This window comes from Lepidochelys kempii, chromosome 15 (assembly GCF_965140285.1).
Source record: "Lepidochelys kempii isolate rLepKem1 chromosome 15, rLepKem1.hap1, whole genome shotgun sequence".
Taxonomy (NCBI): domain Eukaryota; kingdom Metazoa; phylum Chordata; order Testudines; family Cheloniidae; genus Lepidochelys; species Lepidochelys kempii.
The window spans coordinates 13,779,077-13,799,105 of record NC_136394.1 but is presented as its reverse complement, the minus strand read 5'-3'; the positions used below and the strand labels follow the sequence as shown (position 1 = coordinate 13,799,105).

Here is a 20,029-nt window from a genome sequence, read left to right as displayed (position 1 = left end):
CATGCGCTGCTAAAATGGTCCAACTTGACAACACAGTGCTGTCCTAGTGCAGGGCACTTCGTCTCCTTTACCTGCTCATGCTGTCTTCCACAGTAAATGCGTCACACAGTGGGAATGGAACACTGGCCACCTGGTTGCCTTTGCTGTTGTCTCATTGCATGTACTTCTGGGGGTTTTGTGCCTCCTAGGCTTTCATCCTTGCTCTTGAGGCTACTGCTGCATGCCCATGTCTAAGCATGTGTTTGATAGGAGATTGCCTTCCTGACATGGGCGGGTGGATACAAGAGGCTTGGGGAGGCTAAGCCAAGCCTCCCCAAAAGGGGCAAGAAATGTCAGATGCGGATGCCAGCCTACCACCTTTGGAGCGCTGCTGTCGGAATCTCCCAAGAAGTGGGGAGACCACTGGTGCCCACACCATGGCCCCACCCCTGCTCTGCCCCAAGGCCCTGTCGCTGCTCAGCCTCTTCCTCTGTGGCCCTGCCCTCGCTGCTCCTCTTTTCCCAGAGACCCCACCTTTACTCTACCTCTTTCCTTGAGGCCCCCCCCCCCCCGCAGCCCATCACTCGTTGCTCTCTGCCTCCTCTCTCCAAGTTGCTTGCCTTTAAGGCAGGAAGGAGCGAGTGGTGGGGGACCAGACGGAGGGGGTAAAGAGGAACGCGGCGGGTAGGGGAAGAGGCACAGCGGGGGCAGGGCCTTGGGGCGCAGTAGGGGTGGAGCATGGGCAGGGCCTTGGGTGGAGCAGAGGCTGTTCCCCCGTCTGGGCACTGATGGTCCCTCCCACTTCTAGGGAGCTTCTGTGCCTCATGCCTAGCCTTCCCAAACATAAAATTTGGGTGTCACCTATACTTCCTGGTGCAGCTACTCCCACAGATGGTGTTCCCAAGTGCATCAGACTATCCTGTCCCAAATCAGGGAGTCTGTCAAGTCCCCAAATGTGTATGTAGCAGCCTGTGTATTTAAGGCTGCAACGTAGGGGTCTATCCCTCCCTTTGGACTGGTTTGTACTGAAAAACTTGGGTCACTCCACACATTTGTTCTGCTTTGGGGAACAATAGTTTCCCAGGGCTCCTAGGCCTGCTGTGAGGTTTGAAGAAGTGGTGAAGATCTCTCTGCCTTGCTCCCCAATATGATAAAATCGTTTTAGTTTTCCGTCGCAGTCTCCCTGCCTGACTAGGTCTGTGTACAGGTCAAACTCCTCCTTCCACCAGGTCCATAGTCTCAAGTTCTATGCCTTCAGAATCCAGGGCTTCAAACCAAACTCCATGGCTCACACTCCTAGCTGTTGCACTTCAGAGAACTCACAGCTCTGACATTGCCACAATGTTTTATTTGAAAAGAATGAAGCTGAATCCAAGTTCAGTTCAACAAATGGAACTTTACTAAACCCTCTGGAATGCTCTATCCATGTGGCTTCCAGTTGCTTCCAGCCTAACTTCCTGCATTTCCTGTTCCACTGGTGTCCTGTCAATAAGTCTCCCTAGGGAACAAGGGCCTTCTAACTCCAGTTCCAGTGTTCATAATACAGAGGAAGATGCTGTCTGACGGGAATGCAGAGGAATTAGGTGGATTTGCAGGAGCCAGAGGGTGGGAAACAGCAGAGGGAGAGATGGGCAGGAGCTGGAGAGGAAGGAGCCAGCGGGTGAGGGCCAGCAGCAGATGGGGACGGGGACAGAAGCCATGAGGGACTGTGAACATTTTATTTAAGGACATGCCCAGCATCATATAGGAACTCTATGACAGGGATAGAATACAGTTCTCCATGATGGCATTAAACTTGTTGAACAATGAGATCATCCTTTCTTTTTCTGCAATTCCCTGGCTTATTCACTATACACCTTCCAAAATTTACAAATAATGAGGCAAGGTTCCTACAGACAACAGCCTCATTCACTACACAACCCTGACTTATTCTCAGGAGCACCATCCATCCTGCATTCTTGGTGAGGCTGGGGTCCAGTGAAATAGATGAAATTTTGTAATTAGAGACCATATGTATATATAATGCACACACACAAAGGGGCCAAATTAAGGTTGCAAATTTGGCATTTTACAAATTTTTATTGTTTGACTTTGCAATCATACCTTTCCTTTAATGTAGTTTTTTGGATGTAATAAAGAAGTAGTACACATCAGTACAGCTAAATATACCTGCAATAAGTCAGTCAACAAGATATAATCTAACTGCCTACTAATTAGGCACTTATCCCATGTTCATCACTATGGCATACGAATGAGGCAATCTATATAACACTCCAAGATCCTGAGAACATAAAAAGTAAAAGTAAACCAAGGAGGCAAGATGTATCTGTAGCTATGTTAGAAGAGGACGCAGGGACTGTCCTAGGGCGACACTGGCCCTTTAAGAAGGAAGATGCCAGGGCACCTGTGACTCATCAGCTGTTTCCCAAGTGGGTTTTCAGAGAGGGCACCTGGGCCATATAAATGGGAGACAGAAGGAGACATTGCTACAGGATTAGAGCAGTACGTGCACAGCCTTGTCTCCCCACAGGCCCAGGAGGTTCACCACCTCCTTTATACTCCAGGCAGGAGCGTCTGCAGCGTGGAGCCAGAATGGTCAGCGCTCCACGCTGAGCGAAGGGGAAACGGAATTTCAAAAGCGTGCAGGGCTTTAGAGGGGAGATGCACATACCTGTATACCTGACCGCTGGGCAGCAGAGTTCAAAACAGTGACCAGAGCAGTCACAGTGGGGCATTGTGGGATGCCTCCTGGGGCCACTGAAGTGGATGTAAGTAACAGCGTCTACACTGACACTACGTCGACCTAAGTGCTACGCCTCTCTTGGAGGTGGAGTTATTAAGTCAGCATAGCGGGCAAATTACGTTAGTCGGAGCAACGTTTTAGTTTAGACACTTACAGAGTTAGGTCGATGTAAGCTGCCTTGCATCAACCTCTTTGTAGTGTAGACCAGGCCCTAGCTATCGCATCTCAGGGAGGCAGAGTAGCTGCTGTTTTAAGTGTAGACAAGCCCTGAGTATATTTGCCAGACCTGAGGAAGAACTCTATGTAAGCTCAAAAATTTGTCTCTCTCACCAACAGAAGCTGGTCCAATAAAAGATATTACCTCACCCACCTTGTCTCTTTCCAGGATTAATCATTTCCTAAATCCTTGAGTTTTAACAAACAAAGCCAGATGTCTCTTATGTAATCAAATATTAACAGCTACCACTTACTAGGCATACAATTAATTTTGTAGTTTCTAGTCTATGAACAAAGGGCAACACACTTTCATAGTTGGAGAGAAATATCTCCCTACAAGAGGATACAGAATGAACACAGACACATTTAAAATGTTCTGAACCTTATGCAATGGGCATGAAAGAAAATAATGCAAAGCAAACAATACAAAGTCAAATTTAACTTTGACTGGTCCAAATGGACAAGCTTCTTTTAGTGCCTGGATTATACAATTTTAGTGAGGAACAACTGCAACCAGACTGCTAATTCAAGAGACCTGCCACAAAACAAAGAGCTAAGAAAACTCTTACCCTGAAGATGGGCAGCTTTCTCTCAGACTTGGTGAGTTCTCTGTCATTTATCTATGTACCAAGTACTTCTCATTTATATCTAAAAATCCAGCAGGGGGGCAGGGAAAAGGGAGAACATTGGAAGGGATCTGTTCATTTTCATGCTCCCTGTACTTCTAGAGCGACAATCAAACTCAATAATTTAGTCATTTTAACACTTTTTTCCCAAAATCAGAAAAGGAAATATGGTACTTGACACTGTTTGTTCCCAAAATTTTATTGTTCTAAATTTATATTATTCTATTTTCAGAGATATGCAATCAGTGAAGAATGTTCAGTTATTCATTTCAATGTAGTTAGTGACCCAAAGTTAGAAAACAAAATAAATATTTTCAAACCCTGAATACCTATATTTGACAGTCACATGCAGCTGAAGAACACTTACACTGAGAAATATCCCTCTAATTTAAAGAGCTTTTTAAGGTATATATTTTAGCATTTCAAGGAATGATTTGTTGTTCAAATCCCCTGTTAATACAATATTTCTAAGAGTTTTGTATGTGCAAGGATGAGGCAGCAAGGCCAAGAACACCCTGAACATACCAAAAACTTGTCTTCTATCTTCCAGGTTCAGTATCGGAAACTATTTCCAATGATTTTTGTATTGGGAATTGGTGGAACCTTCTCATATGGCTTCCAAGTTTCCATGATCAGCTATCCTTCCATGGTAAGCATAGCATCCTCTACAGCTAAATTCATAGTGTCAGGTTTTGGCCTGGGGATGTTCTTCAAGACACCTTGAAATTCTTTCCTCAACTCCTTCCGTTCTCATTCTGTCCATGAAAAACAGTAAGAATAGTTTGTAAAACCCCAAAGGACAATTTAGCAGAATTTATTCAGGATCATGGACATTTCTAAAAGAACAGAAGACTAACCACACCAGAGACTTTTACTAGAAGGTGAAGGCTCATGTGAGTTGCTACTCTTTAAAAAGCGTCTATTTCATTGCATGTATCCCTACTAATGGGAGTCTCATATGGGTATTGATGGCGTAAGTGTCTCTTATAGTGACTAGAACATGAAAGAAGCAAAGATACAGAATGAAACTCAATGTACAAATTAAAGTCTAAGCACTGAACTATTATAGCTAAGTAAGTGCCTTCATCTCCCATACCAACTTCATTATAATACTTCAGATGAAAGAAGATAATTCAGAATATGGAAAGAATTGGTTCAACATACAATATAATTTTTTTTCTAAATTAGAATTTTTAGACCTAAAATTTTTAGATAGAATAAAAGACCTTATTGTCACAGTTCAGGGCACCTGTATCTGTAATCCCCCTCCACGGTCCAGCAAGAGCACCCAGTGTAGGGTCCCAGCTCCTCAGGCATCAGCTTTCTTAGGCAGAGATGTGTCTCTCCCCCACTTGACCAAAATATTTCCAGGCTGCACAGCCCACTGCTTACACCAGGATATCCCCCCAGCAAGGCAGACTGCCTACATGACCAGCATCGGCACTTCTGCTTTGTCTTCAGAGACAAACAACACTATAAATCGCCAACAGTCACAGGTTACCACACAGCTCTTTATAAGCAAGCACGCTTATTCTTAAGGTAAAAGCATTACAGAGAATACATTAAAACAATAAAAGCACCTACATGCATATTAATAAGCTTACCAGAGATCACCCCAACTCCAACAAGGGCCCTCGCAAGTGAACAGTTCTTCAAACCTCACACAGGGGTTTTCCCTGTAGTCACCCATTCATCACTAAAATGCAAATGTTTTTGCTCAGAACAAGAATTTTCAGTTTTATGGGACCACAGTAGCCCAAAGACCTCCCACCCCTCCATAAAGATTGGGGCTCCCCATGGGCTGGAGGTCCAGTCTATTTGCTGGATTAGAAAGAAGACCATGAGACAGTTTTAGCTCAGGCTATTTAACCAAAAATCTTTTCTCTGTTGGTCCCTGGAGAATCCAGTTTGAACCAGTATATGCAAGCCTTTCTCGACGTGATGGTAGCTCATTGGAGGTGTTACAACCTGAGTGAATGTGTCTAACTACACCTCACTATTCTTAGTTCCTGGGCTTAGTTCCTGGACTGTCGTGCCCCAGCCCCATAGAAATACATATAATCCCTCAACAGTACATAAACATTTGCATTAATACACTGATCTCCTAAAATACTTCAGCTTAATTCAATGAAGTTTTATTTAATTCAGTAAGGTTTGTACTGGATATTATCATATTTGTCACACTTATGATCAGTATAATTGGTAATGAAACTCCTTCTTCCCCCCCAATTTTTCTTTCTAGTACATCAAGAACTTCATCAATGACACTTGGCAAGAGCGATACCATTCTGTCATCGATGAGCAGACCCTCACATTACTGTGGTCTTTCATTGTCTCTACTTTTAGCATTGCGGGATTCTTGGGAACCATCAGCTCAAGATACCTGTCTGCAAAATATGGAAAGTCTGTATCAAGTAAAAAGCACTTTTAAAAACTGTCCCCTATAACAAAGTAGAAAAATTATGTTTGGCTTTGAGACAATTGTCCCTATAGAAAGGAAGAATAGTCTATATTTTTCTAGCCAAAGTGTTGCATTATTTCACACCATCCCTCCAATTAATGAATATATTTCAGTGACAGTTCCCTATTTCCCTCTTTTATCCAAGTGTTCAGTCCACAATACTGATTAATACCTTTGCAAAAAAAAATGTAGATTAAAATTGACTGTAAAATTGGTCTGTTAGCTAGTGCTCTGCCATCTCATGCAGGAAACAAGATTTTGATTGCTGTCAATGCTGCAATAGTAAGTGAATCAGCTTCTGGAAAGGAATACTTCATGTTACTCAACTTTCATCCTGCCAGTGAATTAACAAAGGGCACTGACCTTCTCCAAAGGGAGGTCTGACTAATCCTGCCTGATCAAAAGGATACAAGAACAAATGTACTACATACATTGACAGGGAAATTACTGTCCATTACTTTTAAATTCAAAACAAATACGTTAGGTTCCTTAGCTCCTGTAAATCAGCATAGTTTGACTTTATTATACTTACCTTTATTTGATAATCTTAACTGGCACAAATTAGCACCTTTCTTGGAAGTCTCAGTAGAAACTAAGGAATGAATTAAAATGGAGATACAGCTCCTCTTTTCACCCTGAGAAGTGGTCCCTCCAAAACAGGGTGAAGGTACGTTAGTGGAATAGGGCAGAGAAACTTCCACTGCCTGATGTATCTGTTCAGTAGTTAAACAGGATATTCCATATTTCACTGCCATCAAATGTAATCTCTTTCATGAGCACTATACTCGCATGACCAGAAAACATAATATCCAGTAATGGGTTTGGCTCAGGAGGAGCTGTTATGTTTCTAGGGGGAAAAGCCCTAAACTAAGAAGGATTTAGAAAATAAAATACATATTTATGAAATGTCCAAGGGAAAATTACTTACCTCCAGTTACAGAGACAAGGTGGGTAAGGTAATATCTTTTATTGGACCAACTTCAGCTGGTGAGAGAGACAAGCTTTTGAACTGTTGTTGGCAATCACCCATTCTTGGGCCTGTGGCCCTGCATAAAGCCAGGATGGGAACAATCCAGTCTCAAAGCTGTAGAGAGCCAGCCCTGCAATGAAACATAGGTATCAGGCACTACTCCATTTTTCATCCTTTTCACACAGTGGAAAAAGAACAACTACGAAAGGTAGCTTGAAATTTATTCAAGGTGTAAATTACCTTAGAAAGGAAAACATTTATAAAAGGATAAAATGCCTTTGAGTTTTCTAGGGTTTTTTAAGTATATACACAGGGTTAACATATGGGGACTCAGAAATATATATAAAAACTAAAGCAGTAAAAGGAAAAATAGAGACATCCTGAAAAATTAAAATTCCTAGAAGGCAAGAGAATTTGGAGGCCCCAAGCTTATTCATAAAGAGGTTGTATAACACCAATAGACCTAATCGTCACCCTTGTCTAGAGGTGGAATCTAAGCAATTCTGCTTAATGAAACACACACACACAGAGCTCTTAATATCTCCTGGATGGAACTGACTGCAGGCTTGCTACCACAGCAAGTTTCACATCAAATCAGCCTCAATATGACCTTGAGATGAAGCTTGGTCAGATTATAGCAACAAGAGACTCAGCCACAATCATGCACACATGGTCTCTTAGAAAGAGTACAGCCATGGATGACTAAGGCGGAACTTCAGCAGTGTCTTTGGAAGTAATATAGAATATTACCATGACATTTTAAAAGTAAGAAAAAAATGAGCTCTCAAATTCAGAATGACTAGGTTGAATGAGTTTCAGGGAGTATCTAGTATAAAAATCTCTCCTTTCGTCCAGCAGTATAGACCACATGCCTTTTTTCCCTGGGAGATGGATTTTCTGATGTATGTCCTCATTATACTGTTCAATTTTAGTGCATCCTTGAGGGGGGTAGTCAATTGTACAGAATTTCTAGGGGTGAAAGTAATATTAAACTCTTACCGGTATGGGGGCCGAGCCTCCCCCAGCCAGCCCATCCACGCTGCCTGGCCTGTGCCGCCCGGGGCTCCGGCCACTGCAACAGTAGCGGCAGCCGGGAGCCCCGGGCCCTTTTAAATCGCCAGCCCTGGGGCAGCTGCCCCTTTTCCCCCTGTCGGCAGCCCTGCGGCAGCGCTTTAATGTCGGCTGCGTATGGGCCAGTACCTGCTTCTTACCGGTACACCATACTGGCCCGTACGGCCTACTTTCACCCCTGAGAATTTCTATCAATCAGATGTTATAGTCCCTATTGGATAATACTGAAGACTCAGACGCCCAAGGCAACCAGGTGTAAATCATCCCAAGCCTTCTTCCTGTAAAAGCTGGCTAAATGTGCATGTCCTTGGGGAATGAGATATGACCGCATTAAGAATGCTTCATGAAGTTGCTGGGATTCTTCTCCCCTTAGCAGGCATAAGAGGAAGGGTGGAGGAGGGAGGCACAAAAGAGTGAAAAGGCTAAAGAAAAGAATGGGTCAAAGTTCACGGATACAGCATAGCTGCTAGCATCAACGACGATCATCAATCAGCACAGATAGCACCAATAAAAATGAAGATTAAACAAAAAATTTGGGGGGGGGTGGAGATCACGGGTGTTGCCAGGATTGTTGGCGACCTAATCCAGGTAGGAGTAAGTGCCTCAATATTTTTTCTTTTTAAATAAAGGAGGCTGACATTCAAATACGGGTAAAGGATATAGACACTTTAACTGTACTGGATGTGTCCTTCATAAACTGTGTTCAGAAAAGAACTGTTTAGGAGAGCACTGTGGGGTTCCTCTGCAGGGATAGTGCCAGATACCCTTTGAGAAACCAAAATCTCAGAACTTTGAACTTAAAGAATTCCCAGCAAATGGCACAGATCCATGAGTGGGAGATCTGCTGGGATGGGTATCTTTGAAGAAATAATATTTCAAAATTTTCATTACAGTCTCTGCTTTACCTGACTGAAGTGTTCCCATATATGGTGGAATAGTCTACTTTATGCTTAGATTACCCAAAGGTTCTCAAACTGGTGGTTGGGACCTCTCAGGGGGTCATGAGGTTATTATGGGGTGGGGGTCGCGAGCGGTCAGCCTCCACCCCAAGCCCTGCTCTGCCTCCAGCATTTATAATGGTGTTAAATATATAAACAATGTTTTTAACTTATAAGGGGGTCGCACTCAGGGGCTTGCTATGTGAAAGAGGTCACCAGTACAAAAGTTTGAGAATCACTGGATTACACCAATTTCGGTATCAATTTAAGTAATGGTTCAACAGCCCGGCATAAGCAACTGCTAGGTCCCACTTGCAAATTCTTGATTCAATGATAAAGTCACCACTATCTGTGTATTCAGAGGATAAAAAGAGGGTATTTGGGGAAAGCAAGAGAGAGATGGTGTTGCCAGTTTTATGAAAGTCTCTTATGTGCTGTTCCAGAAAGAAATGTCTAATGTTCAATAACCTGCTTCTGATAGCAGCTGCATTTTCCTGGGGCTTCAGTAAGATGGCAAAGTCCTTTGAGATGATTTTGATTGGACGTTTCCTTTGTGGTTTTAATTCAGGTAGGTTGTGTTTGATTTCTACTTGTATAATAATCAGTTGGGATCCCCCTGCAAGGCTGTAAGCCAGAGGCAGGATCAGTATTCCTAAGTGTCAAAATGAAAGGGGTCAATAAATTGTTATAGGGAAGAAAAGAGATGATAACCCAAAGGATATCAGATAAAGGGGTTAAGAGAAAGAAATAAGAGAATGCATTTGATTGCTTGAGACTATTTTCCACATAATAATATTCCAGGCTAAGGGAAAACACGTTGGAAGAGTGAACTTTAAAAAAATGGGTAATAAAGCTGACAGCAGAAATATTGCAGGTTTGCAAATAATAAAATAATAAATAAATAAAATGTTCACTTCGTACTGCTAGTATCCTGCCCAGACTGAAACTGTTTGCCTCTTATATCTTTTATCCCTAGGTATGGTTATCAAAATTACATCTCAGTCTGACTACACAGAATATAGGAACAACTTCAGTTAGATTTCTTATTTTTTTAAGGAGTAAACGAGAATTCATCCTCTTTTTTATTTTAAAAAGAGTTTTGATCTTTCTTAATTTCCACTCAAACAGAAGAATCCTCCATTTAACATTAGTTTGTGGTATGGAGCACAGAACTGATCCTACTTCCATCGAAGTTAATGGCAAAACCCACTAATTTCAGTGGGACTTCAGTTACATTTTCCTTCTTTTAAACAAACTTGTCCTTTCTCTTTTCCCCTATTCAAGGTGTGGGTTGCAGTTTACATGGCCAGTATGTGGCAGAAATTTCCCCTAAGAAGCTGCGTGGATTTACAAGTGTCACTGTCTTGTTTTTTGCGAACATGGGGAAATGCTTAGGGCAAATTGCAGGACTAAGGTAAAACAAACATATTTATGTTCACATCTAAATTTCTGGGACCGGACGTGGGGGATATCTTTCTATTCATTCTCTATCTATCCATTGTTATCCCATATAGTTTAATTCAGTCTCCCTATCTATCACTCAAAAACATTTGGTAAGTTTCCCTTCTTTTGGTTCTTGTTTTAACCTATTCTCTCTAGTGAACTTTTAGGAACTGAATCCTTGTGGCCTTTACTGATGGCTATCAGTGGAATCGCAGCATTGGTGCAGCTGGTCACTCTCCCATTCTTCCCTGAGTCTCCATCCTACCTACTGATGCAAAAGGGAGACATGGAAGGCTGCCAGAAAGGTAACATGGACCACCTTAACTTACTGCTTTTTTCCTAGCTTCTGTCCAGTTACTCAAGCTGGAATCTTGGAAGGGGAAAGGATTACACAACATTTTGAAAAAACAAAATACCACTTCTACATTGTACTTTCTTAATGCTGTCATCAAGACAGTTCAGATACAAGTATTAGTGGGGGTTAACATTGTTATTAAAACTAGTGGCCATCATTTCTTTACTCTGATATATAACTAGTGCAAAAATTAACATTAATGCTATACTGAGTTGTGGTTATAGTCAGAAAAGTGACAGGGTAAGAATGGTATCTTACTATTGAACAGATCTGATCCCTGTGTGTTTTCTGAGCGGTAACTTTTTTCTTGTTAAGAAGGTAAATATTTTTCTGTCTAAACTACTAGCCAACAACAACATTGCACAGCAAACTAATAGGTAGTAACTATAATCAACTGAGATATCTATGAATGTATTTAAAATTAAACACTTTTTAAAGCCAGCTGAAATCAGACACCTTTATTTTGTATAGTTTTTCATACTAATGGTATCCCAAAATACTATCCTAATAGACACTAGATAAGTTAAAGAATTTGATGATAAAGCCAACAACAGAGAAAGAGAGAAATGAACAGGCATAGGCGAGCAAAAAATTTAAAAAATGACATTTGAGAAAAAAGCAAATGAATGAGGCAGAGAAGTAAGAGAAGATAATTTCAGACAGCAGGAAATGGAAGGGAAAGGGTGCTCACACCAGCAGTGTGGAGATTGTGAAAGGGAGCAGAAAAGATATTGTTAAATGAGGAACGGCTGGAAAGTAGGGAGCAAAAAGAGGTCAGGGTTCTACATTTCTCTTAAAACAGGACAGCTACTGATATTATCAACACCTGATAGGGAACAAAGTTCATGTGCATCTTCACATAGGCTGAAGTGTGGATGACTGAACGGATGGTCCTATATTTACTGATTCAATTAAAGAGTGACAGGGCAATGGATGGGTTTAATAGAAAGCATGGTGGAGCAATCCATCAAACAATGACATAAGAACTGACTGATGGATTGAGTAATTGACTTATTCACTGCATACTTTGATAAATATGTATTATAATGATGGAACAATGGATCAGATGTGGATGGATGAACAGATTAGCTATTTAATATCTTCCTTAATTATCTGGAGGTTGAGGAACAGCAAGTTGAAGAGATTTAGAGAGAATACCCTCTTAGTGTTCTGAACACCAGTGAGCACAGAGAAATAGTAAAGAAGGCTTAGAAATATTGGTGTGAAATAAAAATAGATTCAACAAGGGAAAAATTATAAGTTAATATAGCCCACGGTGGAAAAAACTAATTCAACAGTGAATGAAGAAAACTAGTAAAAAGAAATGCCAAAAGAGACATATGGATGATAGTGGTGCAGTAAGCAAGATATTGTGGTTGCTATGTGCTCTGGCTGGAGGGGGTGGGGGGAAAAACCGTGTCTTTAAATTATGAAGCAGAAAGGAATCACCCTCTGCTCCATCTGGTCCTGGTGTTACTACTCAATTAATATGATTCGCAAAACTGAATATCTCAACACCAGGAAATATTGACAAATTGAAAGGAGTACAGAAAAGAGCAACAAAAATGACAGACTGGGGCGGGAGGGTTTGAGGAAAGATTAAAAGTGATAAAATATACAGTTTATCTAAGAAATACCTAGAGACTGGAAACATGGTAATCATCTACAGGTATTTGAGTACCAAGAACGGAGAGCTTTTTACCTGTGTTTATTGAGGGGTAGCCATTAAAAAAAAAAATTTACAAAAGACATTACCACAAAAATTACCACATTTTCCCTTATACTTATAAAATAGGAGATCTGTGGTAAAGTTTAATGGTTCTATTTTCACTAGAAGTAATGGTATAGCATTAAGATTTCTAAGATTATAGAATTAAGATCTTAATGATAAGTTAAAAAAATGCCAAGAAAAACTTTGACTGCAAGCCAAATTCAGAGATGAATCAAGTGTAAATCAATGATCTTCCACCTCCCTCCCTGTGTAAAGTAGACCAATTTAAACATCCTTAGAAATCAATACAATGTGTGAAAGTTGGTCTAAGGGAGACTAAATTAGTCTACGGAGGCCTAATGTACACATCATTTCAGATTTCTGCTCACACTCCCTTGGAGAAAATTAGACTCTTTGAAACTCAATCTACTGACGGACATAAATTACACATCCTTACACATCATTTCTCAGTTTGGCCCCCCTTCTCTACCTTTGAGTCTAAGACAGTGTATAATACACATCAAAGAGGTGAAAGAAGGGGAGAATAAGTAGGCTGTACCTTAATGTTAATTTAAAACTAATTAGATTGACCCTCCTATTAAGCATTTTTTTGCATCTCTTCCCACCCCTTGTGTACAAGTTATACCAACTTAGATTCTCTGAGATTCAGTGGCCCAAATTCAGAGGTAATGTATACGGCCCTGCTTTGAGCAGGCGGTTGGACTAGATGATCTCCTGAGGTCCCTTCCAACCTTCATGTTCTATGATAAGTGGAATGTAATTTATACATTAGAAAGTGGGTGAGAGTCTAATGGAGTTGATTCTAAATTGTTATAAACTTAGGCTGCTTTAGATTTACATTTACATAGATTTAGATTTGTTTACCTGCCGCGTCCGCAGGTTCGGCCAATCACGGCTCCCACTGGCCATGGTTTGCTGCTCCAGGCCAATGGGGGCTGTGGGAAGTGACGCGGGCCGAGGGACGTACCAGCCGCTGCTTCCCGCAGCTCCCATTGGCCTGGAGCGGCGAACCGCAGCCAGTGGAGCCATGATCGGCCGAATCTGCAGATGCGGCAGGTAAACAAACCGGCCCGGCCCGCCAGGGGCTTTCCCTGAACAAGCGGCGTCCCAAGTTTGGAGAACACTGACATAGCCTAATCCATAGTACAGGTGGGTTGATGTCACAGATCTAGTGTTCCCTCCTCCCTTCTTCTCTGCTTCCAACCCAAGTTCAAAAGATCTGGATTCTCTCAGCACCTAGAAGGAGAGAGGATTCGAACTAACTGATCAATGGCCACGCATAGGAGGACTGGATGAATCCACTGATCAGTTAGTAAAGGACTGGAAGGCTGGCGAAAAAACATCAACGAACAAATTTAATGGGTTTATCTGTTTGTTGCGTAATAATTTTGAGAGTTTTTCCTTTACAGCTTTGAAGCAGCTTTGGGGTGAAGGGAATCATCAAGGAGCAGTAGATGATATGGAGAAGGAGCAGGCTACAACAAAAAAAATCAAACCCATGAATGTCCTGGAACTCCTAAAAGACCGATCCTTGCGATTTCAGTTGTATTTATTGATCACTGTTGTTGTTACCATGCAGCTTAGTGGTATCAATGCAGTTAAGTATTTGCCTCACTTTAAACATTATTATAAGTCATCACTGAGGAAGCAACACATTGTAATACCAGATGTATTCAAAGATATGAGGCGAGCTCACATAGTATAAAGATTCCGCAAACTTTAATGCTGCCAAAGCCCTGACTCAAAACAACGCCCGCCTCCCCTAAAGGTACAGACAAGTACACAGTCCAACAAAGCATTTGTTACATTTTCCAATCCCCTAACCTCTTTCAAACCACATCCACCAACATTCTAGTTAATGGGAGGGGAAGTCCATTACAATATGCACACTTAATAGTAGGAGGAGTAAAAAATTCATTTGAAAGGAAAGAAATCTAAAACTGATAAAGGGATTACACTGTATTTGAAAAAATGCATAATTAATGCACTCAATTCACTGCCACGTAATATCACTTAGTCCAAGAGTTTAGTAAGACTAAAAAATTATTTGACATTTATATGGACAATGAAAACATCCTCAGTTCAGTATATATATTTGTAATTTACAGAGTTATATATACCCTCTGCTTCAGGACACAAGTCTGCAACTAAGTGATGGGGATTAGGAAGAATCTTTTGCTACGGGCAGTTTATACTATAATTGTCCATTACGGGGATTCCTAGGCTGAGTTTAAGGCCAGAAAGAACCAGCAGATCACGTAGTCTGATCTCCTGCACACTACAAGCCACTAACCTCCTCCCCCCACCCAGCTACCTCTACATTGACCCCCAATAACCTGGATTAAATTTAAGTATTACAATCCTCCTCCAGAGACTAAACTATTGTGTGCTACAGGCAGAGAACTGCACCAATGCTCAAGGCCCCTGTAGTGGCATGGAACTGATTTTGAGAGATTATACCCAAATGAACTCTTGCACCTTTCTCTGAAGAATCTACTATTAGCCACTATCAGTAAAAGAATACCAGGCTGGTTAGACCCAACATGGCGATATTTATGTTCCTGTGTAAGTCTTCAAGACCATTGGGCACCGTGAGTTCTGTGTTTCAACATAACGTTCCACTGGTTTGTTGCACTAACTTTTTTTCCCCAAAACTCTTAAGGCCACTGCAGAATGGGCAGCTATAGGTATGAAGCTTTCATGAAACCTGCCTAACTGTAAACAACTGCTGCCCTACTTTTATTATTATCGTGGTTAAGGATACAATTTTTCTTCCTTCTGCAGCCAGAAAAATTGGACCAGATCTCCAGCTGGTGTGAATCAGTTCAGCTCCATTGACTTCAATGAAGTTACATCAATTTACACCAACTGAGACTCTGTTCTAAGGATAGTAGGCTTTGTACATTTGCACTATGGGAACCTGTGACATTTTGCAAGTCTGCAGTTGAATGTCTGGGACTCAATCCTACTCACCTCATTCACGTGCAACTCCCCTGAATTTCAAAGAAAGCTGTGTGTGAAAGCGGGGAAGGGGTTTTGACCCTTCAATTCCTTTCTCCTGATTCTCAATTTTCCATTTACACTGGCGGTGAGGGGTTTATGCCTTACAAGGACAGGCAAACTTTACACAGCTCAGAATGGAAGTTGAACACGGATTAGGATCATAATATTTTTCTATTACTATCTTGAGCCAAAAATACTCAAACAGTTTGTAATTCCCCAGCTCCTGATTTTGTGACTTGGCAAAGTAATGGACTTTCATTATGTCCACAAAGTTGGAAAGCTCTTTAGGTAACTAATCTTCACTGAAACTATTAAAATCTGTTCCCACGTAAACAACTTGACATAAATGTTAGAGTAAGAGCTCAATATTAACTAGATTATTAAGAACAAACCAGGTTAGTGAGTGAGACACACTCTCTCTGCTACCTGGCCCATTACTCATAAACAGTCTTGCACAGGTGTGCTTCAGTGATTTTTTTTAAACTATTTCTTTTGTTACATTTCCCAGATCTATTTCTATGCCTTTGATGTGTTCCGTACAGCTGGATTTACTGAAGATCGTATCCCCTACATATCTCTGGGAGCTGGGATCTGTGAGTTCTGCGCCTCCATAATGTGTGTAAGTCACATTGCAGTGGGAGTTGGCATATGTAAAATTTCCATTACCTGGGTGGTGGACAGTTCTCTGAATCAATGAAAAGGGAGGCTCTATTTCTGCAAAAGGATTTTCCAGTATGAAGTAGTGGGCTTCTCTCTTGTTCTTTGACTGCATCAGGTAGTCGAGTATAGACAAGGTGCCAGCATTTCTATCTCCATGTGATCTAACCTTAGTCAAAGCAAGTTCAGAGGACATGGCGGAATAAACAGCAGCAGACACTAGTGCCTCGCCTACACGAGCGCGTCGACCGTTGCTCTCGCTGGAGGACCTCTGCTAGTGGCAGTGCAATGGAGGGAAATTATAATTTTAAAAAAGCTCTGGCATTCAGATCCATAAAGGACATTGCTGGTAGTAAAACAATTTACTGGAACATCTACAAAATAGGGGGAGCTCCCTGAGAGGTACGGTGAAGCTCGGCAAGTGGAAAGAAGATGTGGTAGAAGAACTTCAACTCTTTACTCTGGGCCAGTTTGAAGGCGGAGTTTAAGTTCTTGATCAAAGTAGCATTGAGGCAAAGGTGAGGACCAGACCTCTCGATCCTCTTAACCTCAGGATATGTGCCTCTGATTCTATCTCTTCACTTACATACTTACTCACCCCATGATCCCACTTCGTGTCTATTCAAAGAGAGCTCATTCAATGGAATTCACCTTTCTCGGAGTTCTAGGGAGCATCTACACAACAGGAAGAGCAGAATAGGCTCCTCAAAAGGACATCATTTCTGTTCCATGTCTCCGTTCACTTGAGAGGGACACCAATTGCCAGTTCCATTAGGAACTTGCTTGAAAAATATTTGGAATCAGTGAAAACTAGAGAAGAGACAGGTTCTGCACAAGAAAGAGCTGCTGGCACAATGGGACTACTAGTACTGTTTTTCAAAGATTACAAGGCCAAAAGGGACCACTATAATCCTAGTCCGACCTTCTGCATAACATAGGACATAGGACTTGCCTGAATTAGTTCTTGTTTCAACCACAGCATATCTTTTAAGACATCCAATCTTGATTTAAACATTTCCATTGATGGGGAAGCTGCCACAACATTTGGTAAATTGTTCCAATAGTTAGTTACCCTCACTGTTAACAATTTGTTCCTTATTTCACATATAAATTTGTCTAGCTTCGCCCATTAAGGCAACCTCTAGCCGTTAAGGAAGTTTTGAGGCAGCAGAGTAAGATACTGCGTTCAGAATGGAGATTTGCCTGATGAGGCCAAATAGCTTATTGAACCATAGTGATTACGTAAATCATTTTCCTTGAAACTTTTTGTAGGGATTTTTTTTTCCTGAACAGCTCTAGTTTTCATATTGGCAGGGGCCTCATGGGAAGTCAGACACAGGAAGAGGAAAAAGACAGAAGGGCATATGCCAGCATCCCTAACCAAAATATAATTCTAGGATATAGAAAAGCCCAGTGAAGTCGAATCTGATTACAAGCTCATGGACCTATTACACACAAGATAGATGAATCCTGGTGAAGAATATCAATATAAAAGACAAATAGGAAAAGTAATTTTAGTGTCTTTTGCATTTTGTGCCCTTCAGAGCTTCATCATTGATAAATTTGGCAGAAGGATGCTGCTGTTGTGGGGATACGGACTGATGGTTTTGACACTCATGGTCCTCACAACAACTCTCTCCCTGCAGGTAAAGAAACATTCCCTTTCTCTGTGTCCTTGACCAATAGCTTCCCTAGTTGGGATTCTTGTCTGCAAGAACAAATATCTACAACATTCATTCAGTTAGTTCTTAAATATTCTATTTGTGATTTTCAGAACAGTCACCTCCAAAAAAGGAGAGAATTTTCTTCAGGCTGAGACTCCTTAAGGTTTTCCAAACCATGCTGGCAAGAAATCAGCATGGAAGTCTATTAAGGTATTAACAAACACGGTCTATTGTCCCTTTGTCTTCCCCTTTAGCATCAGTTCTTCTGGATGCCCTACTTCAGTATTGCTGTAATTTTCTTGTTGATTATCATCTTTGCAACTGGACCAGGTTAGTACATAGATTTGAGGAGAGAGAGAGAGATTGGAAAAAGAATGAATAATCTAAATATACTAACATAAAGGGGCTATATACTGATATCTGAACAAATTAAATTCAATATAAAATATAATATTTATAATATTTTGCACAATTATAGACAGTGTTTGGTGTGCAGATTAATAGTAAGTATTACTATTCATCCCATCACCCTTAGGAATGGCCTAATAGCCATTCTGGCAGCATGTTCTAACCATGTCCCTTCCTTTCCCAATACGCTCCCTACACTGGGAGTTGACACAGTCTAGAGCCATTCTAGCTGCTCTGTGTTGCCTGGGAAACACCCTTACAATGGAGGTTTTGTTTGGAAGCCAATTCTACTAACTATATACTCTTAAGAATCTCACTGTAGATCAAATTTGAAATATAAAGGCTCTTATATGTGAATGTTAGTAGCATGACCTTGATTGGATCAAACCTTTATAAGTTACACTGTCATAACTTCTTTAGTGTCAGTGGCTAGACTATTTACTGCAATAAAAATTAAACAAGAAAAGTTCTTTCAAGTGACACTGATCAAAAAAGGAAGTTTACCAATGGAAAAAAAGCTGAGTTCCTCTACTTGGAAAGTCAGAAAAAAGAGCTTACCACTAAAAATACTACTGACTGCACATGGACGATTAGAATTCAATGCCTCTGATTCGTTTTTCCCCCCACTTAGACCAGTGTAAACTCGTGGTAATGCCACTGATGTCAATGGAGTTATACCAGTCTAAAACGGGTGTGAAATTGGAATCCAGTCTAATATCGGTAAACTTTACACTAAAATTTCACTGGATTTAAATTATCTTACAAATGAACAAACATTTATTTTTACTATTTAATTATTAATCTGAGAAATCTTTTCCTTTCCAGCTGGAGCTTCATTCCCACTCATGCCTGAACTTTTCACCCAGTCATCCAGATCATCCGCATTAGTGATCTCCATGTCTCTACACTGGGTAGGACTCTATGTGATCGGGATGATTTTCCCATATGTAGTGGTAAGTGAATCTAAACGTGAGGGTGCCTGATTAAAAAAAAAAATTTTGGAGAATATTTCTGTGCCAAAGCAATGGCCTCACAACACACCAGCATATCAGGAAACCTGGGTTTTGGAATAACCATAACATCCTTGCTTCCTAGCCAGGGGTAGACATGCCTTACCACAGAAATTAGCCCTTATCAAGGAGGTGAAAAGTGAGAGATTGCTCCGTTCATAGAGTGCAACATGTTCCTCCAGATCACCATTTGAAATTAAGATATCTGCTTTAAAAATTCCCAAACTACAACAGTCAAGGGTCTTTAACTTATTTTATTTTCTCTTTTGGTTTTCAGAAAAGCCTCGGTACCTTCTGCTTCCTTATTTTTGTGGGCTTCATTTCTATCTCATGGATTCTCATCTACAGGTTCCTTCCAGAAACAAAAGGCAAATCAGTCATGGAAATCAAAGAGGAATTCAATCATTTAAATTTCAGGAAGAAATGTGTCCAGGACATGGGAGAGAATCCCTCTGAAAAATATACCTCATGTACCAAGTTATGACTGGACAGAAGAGAAGTAATTTCTTAAAGGGACAGAAAAGGGTGTCACACACAGACGAATATAAAAAAAGAGTGTTAGCTTTAATATTTTACTCCTGTTATTCTGTATTCATATTCATTTCTTCGTGCAAACAGACTTCATAGAAGATCATCCTATGTGATTCTATAACATGAGTGTCTTTCAGTATCTAATGGACACCATCACTAGTTACACAGTAATGTGCATTTCATGTGAAGATTCCAGTTTCCAAAAAACAAATCAAATGTGTA

The 20,029-nt window shown here is 40.9% G+C and overlaps 1 protein-coding gene across 4 annotated transcripts; it reads left to right on the top strand.

Annotated features, from left to right (window-relative positions):
- The first annotated feature begins 696 nt into the window (after window positions 1-696).
- On the top strand, window positions 697-19,851 carry LOC140898911 (solute carrier family 2, facilitated glucose transporter member 11). 4 transcript variants are annotated; one of them, XM_073313470.2, is made up of 12 exons: window positions 700-3,538; window positions 4,115-4,213; window positions 5,807-5,967; window positions 9,448-9,572; window positions 10,289-10,418; window positions 10,604-10,752; window positions 13,944-14,131; window positions 16,046-16,156; window positions 17,739-17,840; window positions 18,113-18,188; window positions 19,092-19,219; window positions 19,554-19,851. In XM_073313470.2, the coding sequence occupies exons 1-12, from the start codon at window positions 3,515-3,517 to the stop codon at window positions 19,758-19,760; spliced, it is 1,500 nt and encodes a 499-aa protein (XP_073169571.1). In that variant the 5' UTR covers window positions 700-3,514; the 3' UTR covers window positions 19,761-19,851. The 4 variants fall into 4 exon arrangements, with proteins under 4 accessions (XP_073169572.1, XP_073169571.1, XP_073169570.1 ...); XM_073313471.2 differs by having other exon boundaries at window positions 697-4,213; window positions 19,625-19,851; XM_073313469.2 differs by having other exon boundaries at window positions 700-4,213.
- Window positions 19,852-20,029: the final 178 nt, after the last annotated feature.